This window comes from Serinus canaria, chromosome 18 (genome assembly GCF_022539315.1).
Source record: "Serinus canaria isolate serCan28SL12 chromosome 18, serCan2020, whole genome shotgun sequence".
NCBI classification, from domain to species: Eukaryota; Metazoa; Chordata; class Aves; order Passeriformes; family Fringillidae; genus Serinus; species Serinus canaria.
The window spans coordinates 8611903-8625468 of NC_066331.1; the positions used below are offsets into that span (position 1 = coordinate 8611903).

Sequence of the window (13566 nt, forward strand, 5' to 3'; positions counted from 1 at the left end):
ATTCACAGAATGGTTTGGGTCAGAAGGGACCTAAAGTTCATCCCCCTGCCATAGGCAGGAACACCTTCCACCAGACCAGGCTGCTGCAAGCCTCATCCAACCTGCCCTTAAACACACCTGGGGATTGGACAGCCACAGCTTCTCTGGGCAGCTATTTTATTAATAAATAATTGTGAGCTTCAGTACGGTAAAAACCCCAAACAACACAACCCTTTTCTCAGCAAACCATGGTGAGGTTATGGAGCTGTTATGGTGACATGTTTGCAGTGCATGTGTTGGTAAATAAGCATGAATACATTGTAGCATCCTCTTCCCAGTTCACAGCCAAAAGTGTTTAACTGTTTACTTTTCAGTTTTGATAGTGCCTGGTCCCTGTAACAACGAGTGTTTGGATCAGGTATAATATTTTCAGTGCAGATGCTGTATTTGTTGAACTGTGTAAAATTAATGCCATCTTTTTTGGTAGCCTGTGCCATTTTCAAGCCAAACCCCTGCTGTGGATTCTCACTTGGTGTTTCCATGCTGCTACCTGTGCCATTCCCTCCTGCGTGCCATGCCTCGGAGCAGTGACACTCAGCACTCGGTGTCTGGGCGCTGTGTCAGGTCACTCGCTCCCTCCTTGTGCCCTAGTTCCTCTGAGAAAACTGGGGCTGAGCCGAGCTGTGTGCAGACACAGCCTGCCTTACCTGGAACTTGGACATTTGAAACACTCTACTGATTTTCCATGGGTGTTACAAAACTCTGACAGTGCGGAGTTACCTTTAGGTTTAACATCACCCTCACAAAGCTGTCAGATCAAACTTTAGTTTTAGTTCTGTTTTTATTATTTGTTAATAATACGGTATTTTGAGGCTAAATTTGAGCAGTTACCCAGCACTCTCCTAGTGGTTCTTGCTCCCCCTCTACCACTATTCCTCTACTTGTATTTATTCCAGTCTTCCCCCTCTCCCCCCCCGCGCCCGGTGCCGTTCCTGAGGGCGCTGCTTGCGGACGGCAGGTGCGGGGCCCGGATCCCCGCCGGAGGCTGCAGGTGGCCGAGAGGGAGGGAAGGGGGCGCGGGAGCCGGCAGGGGCGGCCGTCCCGGAGCCGGCTCCGTCCCTCCCCTCCCGTCCTTCTCCTCCCCTCCCGGCCGGCGGGCGGGAGGTGCCGCCGGGGCAGCTCCGCCCCGCTCCCCGCGCGCGGCTCCGCTCCGCGTTTTCCGGGCCGCGCCCCTGCGCTCGTGCGCCGACACTCGGACGTGCGGGGCCGGCGCCGCTCGCCATTGGCCGCGCCGCCGTAGCCCCATGGGCGTGCGGACCGCGCATTGGCCCCGCGCGCTGTCAATCAGCGCGTGGCTGCGTCAGGGCCGGGTGCGCGGCCCCGTTCCCTGCTGTGTGCGGGGCCGGCGCGGGGCCGGTGCGGGCGGGGCCGCGCCTCGCTCGTCCCTCGCTAAGATGGCGGCGGCGGCGGCGGCGGCGGCCGTGGCGCGGCTCGAGGGCCGGGAGTTCGAGTACCTCATGAAGAAGCGCTCGGTGACCATCGGCCGCAACTCGTCGCAGGGCTCGGTGGACGTGAGCATGGGCCACTCCAGCTTCATCTCCCGCCGCCACCTCGAGATCTTCACCGCCGCGCCCCCGCCGCCGCCGGCCGGCGCGGACGGGCCGCCGCCCCCGCCGCAGGGGGACCCGGCGGGTGGAGCGGGGGGCGACTTCTACCTGCGCTGCCTCGGCAAGAACGGCGTGTTCGTGGACGGCGTGTTCCAGCGGCGCGGGGCGCCGCCGCTGCAGCTGCCGCGAGTGTGAGTACGCGGGGCCGGCGCTCCGGGGCCCGCCGGAGGCCGCGGGTGCACATGGCGTGTGACAGGCGAGAGCGGCCCCGTCCTGCCCGCGCCTCCGCCGGCACCGCCCGGCACCGCCGCCGTGCCCTCCGCCGTGTCCTTCCCCCGCACGCCCGCCCCGCCGCAGCTCCGCACGGAGCGCCCGGCGCGGGCTGGAGCGGCCCCGGGCTGGCGAACAGAACCGGGCACAGCCCGAGTGCTGCTCGCGGGCGTCAGGGGAGACCGGCCGGGTGGTTCTGCACGGCCCCGGGCTGGCTGGGGGCAGGATCAGCGCTGGGGGAGTCCTGGGGCCCCCTCGGTGCTTTGGCAGAGCCGGGGGGTTGTTCTGGTTTTGGTGATAGTTTCTGTTGCTTTGCCTAATTTTAACGTTTATTCTTACGGGTAAACTGAATCATCCACGTGAAATGCTTCTGCTGGCCTTAGCGTTTTCAAATGTTTTCGTTACGTGACAGCAAATGTATTAAGAGGTTTTAAACGGTAATACATTCCTTTGCCATTACCAAACATTAACTGTCTGTGCAAAATGATTTTCTAGGGCAATACGTGAGGCCTGCCCCTGACATTTAAGGCTGTGTTGAACCGTAAATAAGTGATCTGTGCTCTGAGGAGTCACATGTAGGAAAAGTGAAAGTGTTTTGGTTTAGTGTATTTTAGCTTCCTTGACTAAGAAATACCTCAGACGTTACGAGTGCTGTACCTTTATAAAGCACATGCCATCAGTGACACGGCCTTAATGCCCTATGAGCTTGTAAACGGTGCTTAGGACATTGATGGTGTGTATTTTCTGCTCTGTCGGCCTAATGTTAGCTCTGTCACCTGATTTCTCTGTGAAAATCAAATTGTCTTACCTTGCTGCTTTCTAGGAAATGCTCATTCTGAAGGGCTTTAACAGTGCCAGTGTGTAGTCCTGAATATAGTTGGAGGACTTGTTTGACCTTTAACTGTCAGTTCTGTTTTTGCTTTCTGCTTTTAATATTAATAATTATTTGGCATGTGGTTAATCTGTATTTTAATCTAACACGTTTATGAAATGTAGATCAAATACTTTTTTCTCTGTAAGCACTGCGGTATAATATATTATTTGTAAGCACAATTGTGCATGATCTGTGTTGATTTCAAACAGTCTAGAATTAGTTGGAGTAATTGAGTCAGTAACATTCTTTTAAATGTTACCTGAGGAAACATTTAAAAGAGGAAAAAAGAAGTAGTTCTTCTTCATGCTGTCCACTGATTTGTAATTTATTCTAGTTCTTTCCATTAGTGTGGCTTTTCAAGTGGAAAGAAGATTCAGAAGGATTTTTTGTCTCACTTTTTTATTGAACAACGGTGAAAAGTTGTGTGTAGTTAAAATTTCTTCCCTGGTGAACGTGGGTGGTGGTGCAGAAACTGGCATTTGCTGTGTTCAGAGGTGACACCATTCCTTGGGCTGTGCACACACAGCCCTCGGTTCCCAGAGCTGCTGGATGTGGTTATCTCCTGGTTACAAATTGCAGATGTGGGCCAGTAAATAAAAGATGCCCCTGGCCAGGAGCTGGAGCCACCATGCAGGGGGATGAGCATCACCTTGGAGGGCAGGAAGAGTCTGCAGCCCCAGAGCTACACTGGTGATTAAGAGCAAGTGCTACTTTGTTGCTTTATTAAAAATAAAGCTGTTTCTAAAACACAACTCTTACTGGGGTTGAATGGGGAAATAGTAGTTTCATTATTTGCAAAGCTTTTTTTTTTTTTTTTTTTTTTTTTTTTGAACAGCAGTCTTCAGGCAAATTCAAGGTGCTGTCTCCTTTTAGGAAGTCCTTGCTGTGGTTTGCTGATGACTAATATTGTTTGTAGTCCTGTTCCTGAGTTTTGTTGTAGATTTAGCTGGTCACACTGAAGGTGATCTCCTGGATTTTAAGTCAAACTGACTTACTTCAGTATAATGTAAACATTAATTAATGGTTGAAGTGTGATGGGAAAGAAAGTAGTTTTGGTGTGAGCTCAAGATTGATGATTGCCAGCCTCCAGCTCAAGTAATCACCAGATCTATTTTTGTTGTTCTTTAATCCTCCTCTGCTGCCAGTAATAAATATGCTTTGCCTATGACTACACAATCATCGGAAATTTTAATGGCAGGTGAAGTTTAAAAAATTAAGGGTGGCCTGTTCCTTCTGTTTGTTTTTAAGTGATCCTGGAAACCAAGAATGGGGGCTCCATCTCTGTTTTGTCTGATTAATAGTGACTTAAAAAGGTACCAAGTACAATACTCTTATAGACTTGAAATGTCTTATTTGCTTGTCACTAATAATTGTATGTAGTTCCAGTGTCCTTGGCCTTTTTTTGTTTCAGCACAATGTTTAAATTTGACTGCATTAATAATGTTACTGAACTTGTTTTTAGAAGGCAAAAACAGAAATGCACCTCAGCAGTCTCCTACAATACACACATTTTAAACATCTGGGGAAATTAAATTATTAATGTTAAAATATACACTTACCTGTAATAAAGGCATCTTTTTTCTGCAGATAGAAATGTCATGAAACATGGAATTACTGTGCCTTAAGATAAGTGTTCTGATTGCTATTTTTAATACCTCCCTGGAAGCCTCACTGGCAATTCAAATGTTGAAGTTATCAAGCAGGAGGTAATAGCAGTGGGAAGTGTGTTTTTGTTTTTGCAGTTCTTGACAGACTCCCATCCCTACTTGTGTATGTACAAACCAGCTGTCGTCTTGTGAGATGAATCAAGTGGGGGTGGGGAGAAAAAAGCCATTTTTGAGTGTGTCCAGCAAGGAGCTCTCCTGTCAATGTCATGGCACACATGGGATGAAAGAGGTTGCAGAGGCTCCTGCTCAAGACACCCAGATCAAAGCAAGAAATGAATATTTCTACAGCCACCTTTGAGATGCACAGACTGTCCCTCTCCAGTTCCTAAAGTTCATGCTTTTTAATTGCTTTCATTTGCTGCCTGTGGAATTTCCCCTGCCTTCAGTGAAAGCATTGATTGGATATATTGCTAAGTAAATCATAACATCAATATTTGCTTTTGAGGTACTTGGCTGGAAAAATACCTTTTGTGCTGGGCAGAGCAGCGGTTGTTGTCAGAGCTGGTGTGTACAGCTTTTGGAGAGGCAGGATTCCAGACAGATGTAACTGATACAGCTGGAAAAACAGACAGACTTCTGGGTACAGCTTTGCTCTGAAGGAGTGCTTTTGTTTTGGTTTGATTTTTGGATTTCTGGGATGAGCTTTGTGTATTGGCCTTTGAATTCACAGAACTCAGGACGTCTTGAACTTCACTGTTCCGAGGCGCTCTTACTCATTTTGACAAACCCGTAGATTTTGTATTTTAGTCATTACTTTTGGTTTTGCTTTTGTGGAAGTAATTCGTGATTCATAAACAAGATGCCATGAACATAGGAACTGCATTTTTAAGTCAGATCACAGATGCATTTAGTTCATGACCTGCCTTCAGGAGTGGTCAGTAGCAGATGCCCAGGAAGGAGCATAAAAATTGATTAATACAAATGGTTGTGTTTTGCTTGGTTGTTCCTTTGGATCCAAAGTCAGAGTTCAGTTCTTCTTGAGTTAAAATAATTTACTGTTTGCATTTTTTCTCTCTCTTTTTTTTAGTAGTTGAGTTTGGGTAGACCTCCTCTATCCACAGTGTCTTTGGATAGTGAATTCTGCAAAGTAATTGGAGCCCATGTTGGGAAAAATACTCTTTTTGCTGAGTTTTTGGAACATGATGCCTGGTAATTTCATTTGATCCAACTGAAACACTTTTATAGTAAGAGACAGTAAATAACTCTCCCATTCTGTCATTCATTCTGCAGACTTCTTTACATTACTAAGTGTGGGTGCTCTTACAGTAAATGACATCAAGTACGTTTTACTTTAGCTTAACATTTACTGACTAATCCTAAATTAAACCTGTGTAGCTGAAAACTAAAATTTAATTTGACTGTATTCCTCTGATTTTCCTCCTGGCAATACAGAGGGCTGAATCAATAGTTTCAGCTTGGTCTTGTAGTCTGGAGCTACAAGCTGGGGTTATTGCTGCCTTTAAGCAGTAGAAGTTCTCCTGCTGATGAAAGCTGGTCGATTCTGAGCAAGGATCAAGTGTATCTATTCTCTGAGTCAATTCTTTGGAAAAGTTTATTATGCTCAGTGTTACCTGCCCAGGAAACAGATTGTAAAGAGCCTCAAATATATCAGTGCACTTTCTTCTGTCATCTAATTGAAGTTACTTAAATTTTGTGCAAAACTGTGATGTCTGTGTGGTTGGAGCTGTGACTGTACATGTGCTCCATGGAAATTTCTCACTGGAAACATCTGTGGTTTGGCTTAGCAGTGGAGGTGAAAGGATCATGACATTTCCTTGGGTAGAGTTCCATGGGAGCTAAGGAAGAACATGCATTGCTTGGGTTTGAGTTATGGTTTATGTTCTAAAGGTTTTCTTAAGAATAAACAGATACTTTGGGCAATCAAACAAAACACATGCTTCAAGGAGTTGGTGTTAATATATCTTGCAGTCTGTACTGAGAGAGTGCTGTAAGTCCCTCAGGCCGTGGGGCACCTGCTTTCTCCCTTCCTTGACACCACTCTTGACAGAGACAGTGGCTCCTCAGGGTGACAGCTGCCTGAAAGCTGGGGAGACCTTGGGATTGATTTGTGTTCAGAGGTGTGTTTGGAGCTCCATAGCAGCTGTATTAAAACTATCAATTACAAATTACCTCAGAGCTTAAAAGTAAGGAACATTGGACTTGGCTGTGACTTGACAGACCCAGACTCCAGAAACTTTTATTTACTGGTCCTGTGCCATAGTGACTAATAAGGTCAACGGGGCTGTGCTTATAGGTGGGTTTTTGGCTACTTTAAAGTAGGATTTGCAAATGTCAAGCTCAGTAGAAGCAGTGTTCTCACTTTAGCAGATCTGATTGAAGAGGAGTGTAGGAGGGAGGTAGAGCACATATGATTTGAAATGAAAATAGAGATGAGCGGGAAGTTTCTATAGTAATGATTTGTGTTACAGTTGTTTCTGTCATCTCTTTTTTTTCAAATTTGCCTCTCAATTACACACACCTTCTGAGTGATTTTTTTTTTAATTAATAAAGCAGTGTTGCAAATTGTCAGACACCAATCAGGTAATCGAGGTAAAGCTTAAACAGTTTATATTTGGATTAATTTGCACTCAATATGCTTTTTCTGTTGGTATGATTGATACCTATATGAAATGTCCTTACCCAATTCTACTGATGCTACAAATGTTCTTACATGTGCAGTTAGCTATAGGAGGAAGTAGATTTTTTGTGTAGTTCTATGAAATACTACAAACGTCATAGTCTGTAAATTTCCTGTAAATTTCTATGACAGAAGCAAGATTAGTGTCATTTTGCTGTAAAGGTGCAAAGTCACTGTTAAAACTGTCTGTTCCAAGAACCTGCAGTTTGAAAGAGAGTTTTGAGATTGTTACTTCAGTTATAATAATGAGGTAGGAGATAAGCAAATTAAATAATTCTTTGCATTGATTAAATCAAAATACTAAGGTGCCATGTTTGAGTAGGGTGATACACTTAATCAGTAGCAAAAGTAGTAAGTTAAATGAGCTAATAAATAAAATAAGTTAATCTTTCACCCTGTCTTTTCAAAATAAATGTGTATTACTAATTTGCTTATAGTTAGGTAAGGGCACTGTCTTACAAATACTCCTTCATGAAGGGAGAAGTGTTTTAGAGAATAATTCTGTTGTGGAGGAGTTCTGCTGCCATTGGATTTTTCTTTTTATTTTTTTCAGCATGTGCAATTGTAATGGACAAAGCAGAAGGTTGTTTACAGTCATGCCTGAGCTATTCAAAATAAGATGATGCTTCTCATTTGCTGTATTTTTCAATAAATGCAGCAACTCTTCAAGACATCTCAAGTCCCATTAACTTATATAAAATTATGTAAAATACAGGGAAAACCTCATTTCAAAGAAAACCATGTATTTGTCATGTGGTGTGAGGCCATGGATTTGCAGTTAGAAGGACTTTTCCCAACAGTTCACTAATAAGCTGCTGTCTGTGCTGAAATCCTGGGAAGGTGGTGGGTTTATCTGCTGCCTTGCTTGTTTTCATGATAAAAAGTTGATGTGTAGTGACATTTGTTTCCTGCGACTTCCTGCCTTTAAGGAGTTTTTTGACCTAGATAAAGCAGTCGGAGGGGAGGAACCACATTTATTCTGCAGCTATTCCACTTTGGATGGTACAGGAAATAAATGTTCCATTCTCCAGTTAAGATTCCCTCACTGCTGTTTGATCACTGAAGGGAGCTGAGACTTCAGTGAGTTGCAGAGCTGGTGCAAATTTTTTGACACATCATTTTTTGTAGGGCATGAGAAGGTCTGTGCATGGTTGGAGTCTGTTTTCTCACAGTTGTGGGTGTTTGTGTGATTCTCCTGCAGCCCCTGCACGTGCTGCTCTGTCCTCTCAGGTACTGCCAAGCAGAGCCTTGGACAAAGCATGGTCTGGGTGTGCTGGAGTACTGGTGGGAGGAAAATTTTCAGTATTCAAAATTTCAGAGTGTCTTAATAAATATTAATATGAACACACCACCTTTTTGTTTGTCCATGTGCAGCAAATGAAATGAAAACCATGAGGAGATTGGCAAACAGTTCTGCTCATGCTGATCCAAACATTCCTGTTGACCTCAGCAAGGAAGCTCCTGTGGACAAGGATGTGCATGGAATTGAGAGTTTGGAGAGCCAGAGCAGTGAAGTAAAAATGCCAGAGTCCTGTCATTATCAGAGTGTTATGAAGTGGAACAAAATTAGTATAAAGTTGACTGGAATTAATTTTAGTTCAGTGCTGGTTTAAGGCTTAACTTTAAGAATTACAGAAGGAAGCTCCAGCCAAAGCCTGGCTGAAAGCAGAAGTGACCTCAGTGTTGGATCAGACTGCTCAGCACCTTGTCCATGTGGATTCTCTGGGGATGGGCATGTTGTAACCGTATAAAGTGCTTCAGGTAACTACAATTCCATTTTGAAAAAAATGTCTGTATTCCCAACAGCAGAACTTATGGAATGCACAGGCTGGTTAGAACACTGTGCAGCTTAGTGCTAAATCATGAGTAGAAATACCTGATCACTGCTGGATTTTTTGTGGTGATCTGGAGTGAATGCAATTACTGATAGATATTTACAGTGTTGTAAACATTGTTCTCACAAATAATGAGGACAAAAAAAAATATAATTAATCAATTTAAAAAACCCCGAAACAATGTCATCGGGAAAAGTATACAGGGCAGAACTATAGGGTGGAAAACTGTTCTGAAAAGTAGCAGGAGAGTGAAAGCCATGACTGCAGAGGGATCATGAGATGCCTGTTCTGAGATGATGTGTCAAGGCTGATGATCACAAACTGATGTGATGACTTTGTGGAAACTGGGGAGTGGCAGCTGCTGCTAGAGCTTCACATCATTCTGGAATCAAATCTGTGTTTATGGATCTTGCAAATCTGCAAGGATTTAAGTGGAGGGTTGCTGAAAGGAATTGAAGGCTGGAAGAAGTCCTAAGGAGTGAGGGACAAAAAGGGTCCAGTATGTTTGTTTTATTCAAAAGGAGTGTGGGGTGCCTGGCTTGGTGTAGGTCGGTTTTTATGGGGCTGAATGAGAGTACTAAAGGCTCTCTAATGGATCACACACAGGTGTGAAAACACAGGCTGTAAACTAAATTGTCGAGGTTTGAATGAAGCTGTGTTGCTTTCAAGAGTGCTGGGATATCTATCTCACCATGTTCCTCTGATAAATACATAAAAAATAACCCTTGCAGTAGTCAGCCCCAGTGCAGAGGTGCAGAGCAGGTATGGCTGGGTGACATGTCATGGCTTAGGGTTACAGGAGCTAAAGATGAAGCTTCTTTGCTTTCCCTGAAAGTCTTTTTTAATAAACTGTTATAGCAAGAGACCATTTGATTGTGTGTTTTAACAAAGAGCCAGTATTTGTCTTGGTTTGAAATTAGAATTACTTCTAAAGCATCAAACATCCAGTTGGATATTTGTTTATTTCCAGTTGCCTCTAGTGTTCTCCCACTGATGTTGATGCTTTTGTTCACTATGTCATACTCTTCATATTGGAGGACACTGTACAGTTTCAGAGATATTTTTGTAATATCGAGTGATTCTGTGAAAATTTTTGTTCTTTGAGTAAGTCTCAGATACAACTCATGGGCTATAAGCCACTTAATTCTTGTCTTGATAAGAAATCAGGCTAGTGCATAAATGGAAAAGGTCTTTACATCTTGCAGTGAACTTGAATTCAAGTTTTTTGATTACTTAAATGAAGATTCAATGCATGCTTCTGCTTCAGAAAGTGTGGATGATATAATTTATTGATAGAAGTTCTTTTTAAATTCCGATTTTCACTGATGTGTTCCAGTATGGGAGCAGGTATTTTGCCTGCCCTTTTCCTTCTTGGCTTCCTTTTTTTCCCTGTCACAGCTGAGAAAAAGTAGTTTAACTTTCTTTGAAGCATCAGTTTCCTCAAAAAGCTGTAGCTGAAATGTTGGTGCTTAGCATGGTGTACTATACATGTTTTACTACTGTGAGGTAAAAATCTGCTTGTTAATGAGATATAAACACAGTTAGCTAGCTTTTCTTTGTTTATTTTGATGTTCTCTTTGTTGTTTTTTATAACTGAGAATACAGGAAAAAATTCATTTATCACTTTGTATTGTCCTCTGGACATATTTGGGTGTTCTAGGCAGAAAATAACTTGAGCAGACAAGGCCTAGACATGTAGTTTATACACTTCTGTAGTAATATACAGATAAATATTATCTATATAATATATATATACAATGCCATTATATATTTATACAATACAATGATATAGAATTTTTTTTTTACAATCATTATATATACGATTGTATATATTTATCATCAGTGCAGTAAACACACATGGGAGCTAGTTGGGAAGGATAAATGATGGAAGCTGGCTCTCACAGAAAAGAATTTCCCTCCTTGGGTGATTCTGCAATCTTCTGACCTTTCTAGGCAGGTGAAGGCCTGCAGAGCAAGGAAGGGGACAGCGAAATAAGATTTTAAAATGAGTAAGGCTTAGAGAAGAGAAGGGTGAATTTATTCACATGAAATTCTCTGTGGGGCTAAGTTTAAATTTGAATCAGAGCAAACTGGTTATTTAAGTAAGGAAAAATCATGGTAACGAGGATAAATACTCTCAGGCACACAGTGGGATTGTTGGGGTTGCCACAGCAGGGCCAGGAGCTGGACTCTGATCTCTGTGGTCCCTTCCAACTTGGGATATTCTGTGATTGATTTTAGCATCACCCCCAGAGAGATGAGGAAGATGGGAGAGGTGAGGACATGGCCCAAGGTGTTTTGCTTAAGAACATGGGCAGCATATTCTGGGTTGGTAGTTGTGTGAAGTCAAGTGAAGTGAAAGGGTGAGCTGGGAGGCTTAAGGGAAGATGGAAGATGAAGATCATCTCAAGTTTAAGGGCTGAGCCTGAGAAGCAATATAATTGTTATTAGAAATATAATCATTAACCTAAAGTAGTGTAAGGAGTCTCAGAGTTGGGTGTTTAACTGGGGAAATGTCACTCAGAAGGATCTGGGGTCTCACATTTTGGGACCATGGGCTGTGCTTTGAGCATCTGAGCTAATCCAAGTTTTGACTGCTGCTGCAGTGGAGCAGAGGAGGGAAGGTCCTGTTTTTTGCAGTGCTCCTGATGCAGCTTGGGCTGGCCTTGGAGCTCAAGATGTTCAGATGCTGCTGCTCTCTGCTTTTTTTGCTATTTTTGGGTGCTTTGCTGTTGCATTGAAGTGGCTCACAGAGAGGTCTGGCAGGCAGTGGAGTACATGGTGGGCCTGCACAGACTTTGGGCAGCAGTCAGCTGGCTGGGACTTGTGGAATTGTACAGTAAGGAGTTGCAGTTCTAGGAGCTGTTTGTGCTATATGGAATAAAAATGGAAAGGAAAGGAAAGATTTGAAACAGTGAAAGACCAAAACTAATTTTGGTGTACTAAAAAAGCACTTGCAATGTAATGTAAAAATCTTTCAATCCTAGAAGTGCTTGTGACAGCATGCTTTCTGGTAAAGGGGTATGCTAAATTAAAAAAAAAAAATAAAAGGTAGATTTAAGTAGACAGGATGCTGACATAATTGATGGTATCATACCTTTGGTTAATCTGTGCTTTTTGGCTCTCTGTTTTTCTCTCTCTCAAAATGTGAATACACAGAGAAAACATGAGAGAAAAAGGGGGTGTGGGTTCCTTGGCTGTGGATCTTCTCATAGCAGAGGACACGGTTAATGTATGGTCTGGATTCCATATATTAAATCAGCCTGGCTCCTGCCTAAATCCAGGCTTTGCTACACAGGTCACTAGTGCAGTTGCTGGTATATTTGCAGTAGTGGAGTCACAAGCTCTAGGGAAAATTGAACATTAAGCATATAGTGCAGGTAAATGGTATTTTAAAAAAATTATACATAGTTTTAGTTTGTAGTGTGTGTGGGTCCCAAAAAAACCCTTTTATCTCAGAAAGACTTCTCTATCTGTAAGGCAGGCAGGTGAGTGAGTGGAATTTGTGAAGCATTCTGTATGGACTGCCTGAAAGGAAAGAATTAATGTGGAGATAATTGTAAAAACTTCACTGATTTTTACATGTCTTCATTGCAGGGGCTGCATGTATGGGATGGTGCTTTTTCAGGAAATACATAAATGTGCTGTAGTTGACAATTCAGGTAGCTCACATGGATTTGGTTTTCCTGTGGTATCTTTTGAGGGCCTCAACTTGATAGGTTGTAGAAACATCTCAAAGGTGTGAGTTGTAGAGAGCTTTTGCTTCTTTCTGCAGGACAGCAAATCCAGAATGCCATCAAAGGGAAAATCAGAATAATAATTCAGTGGAGCTGATCCAGCCTTCCAAAACTGCTTGGGAATATCTATGCATGGGCTTCCTGCTCTGATGGAACTGGCTGCTCACCTTCACTCTGAGCCTCCTCCCAGGGCTGATGAGGTGCAGCATTTCAGGAAAACCATCCCTTGCAGGAGGAGCAGGTGATAACAAATTCCAGCCTTCATTTCTGTGCAGTGTTTGGTGGGCTTGGATGCTGACAGAGCTTGGTAGGAGTGAGTTACTGAAATGATCATCAGTCAAAACCCTGCTTATCACTTCCAGATGAAAGCAGTAAATAATGCATTAAGCAGAGAGGTGTTCAAGGAAGTGAGTTGTTTTCTTTCCTTAGGTGTGTGGATGTCCTGGGTGTGGCTGGGTTAGGCTCAGATAAGGGTTTAGAGGTGTTTCTGTCTGATCTGCCTGACATGGTCATCACTCAATACACTTATTTTGAAGAAACCAGCCAAAGCACTTGTGTGGTCTGACCCAGGAGGTTTTTTAATCAGGTAGAAGGGGTTGGTGGTTTGGTCCTCTCTGCCCTTTCATATTTACTGAATGTTTGTGCCTTTAGTAGCATTAAGGGCAGCAAGGCTAACACTGACTTTGTGTTCAAATGCCATGAAAATCCTGCTTTGAAGAGGGTGCAATTATTCTGAACTTTATTAAAATTACTAGATTGGGTGGTGAGATTCTCACAGAATGATGAAATGCATCCTCATGCAGCCCTACTCTCAATTATACCATCAAGATCCTGGCACCACTTTTGCAGCTGCATCAGGGTGGAAGAGCAAATGCAGCAGTTTGAGGTGGTTCCCCTCTGCTGGGAATGCAGGGCTGAAGTCTCAGTGTAGGGTGGGCTCTACAGTTTGTGGTTGGGTA

At 43.5% G+C, this 13566-nt stretch overlaps 1 protein-coding gene across 1 annotated transcript in view; it reads left to right on the forward strand.

The window, feature by feature from the left end:
- Positions 1–1283: 1283 nt before the first annotated feature.
- FOXK2 (forkhead box K2) overlaps positions 1284–13566 on the forward strand; it is a 44352-nt gene continuing 32069 nt past the window's right edge. The window contains exon 1 of the mRNA XM_050981251.1: positions 1284–1777. Within this exon, the coding sequence (XP_050837208.1) occupies positions 1284–1777 (494 nt within the window). The remainder of the gene's footprint in view (positions 1778–13566) is intronic.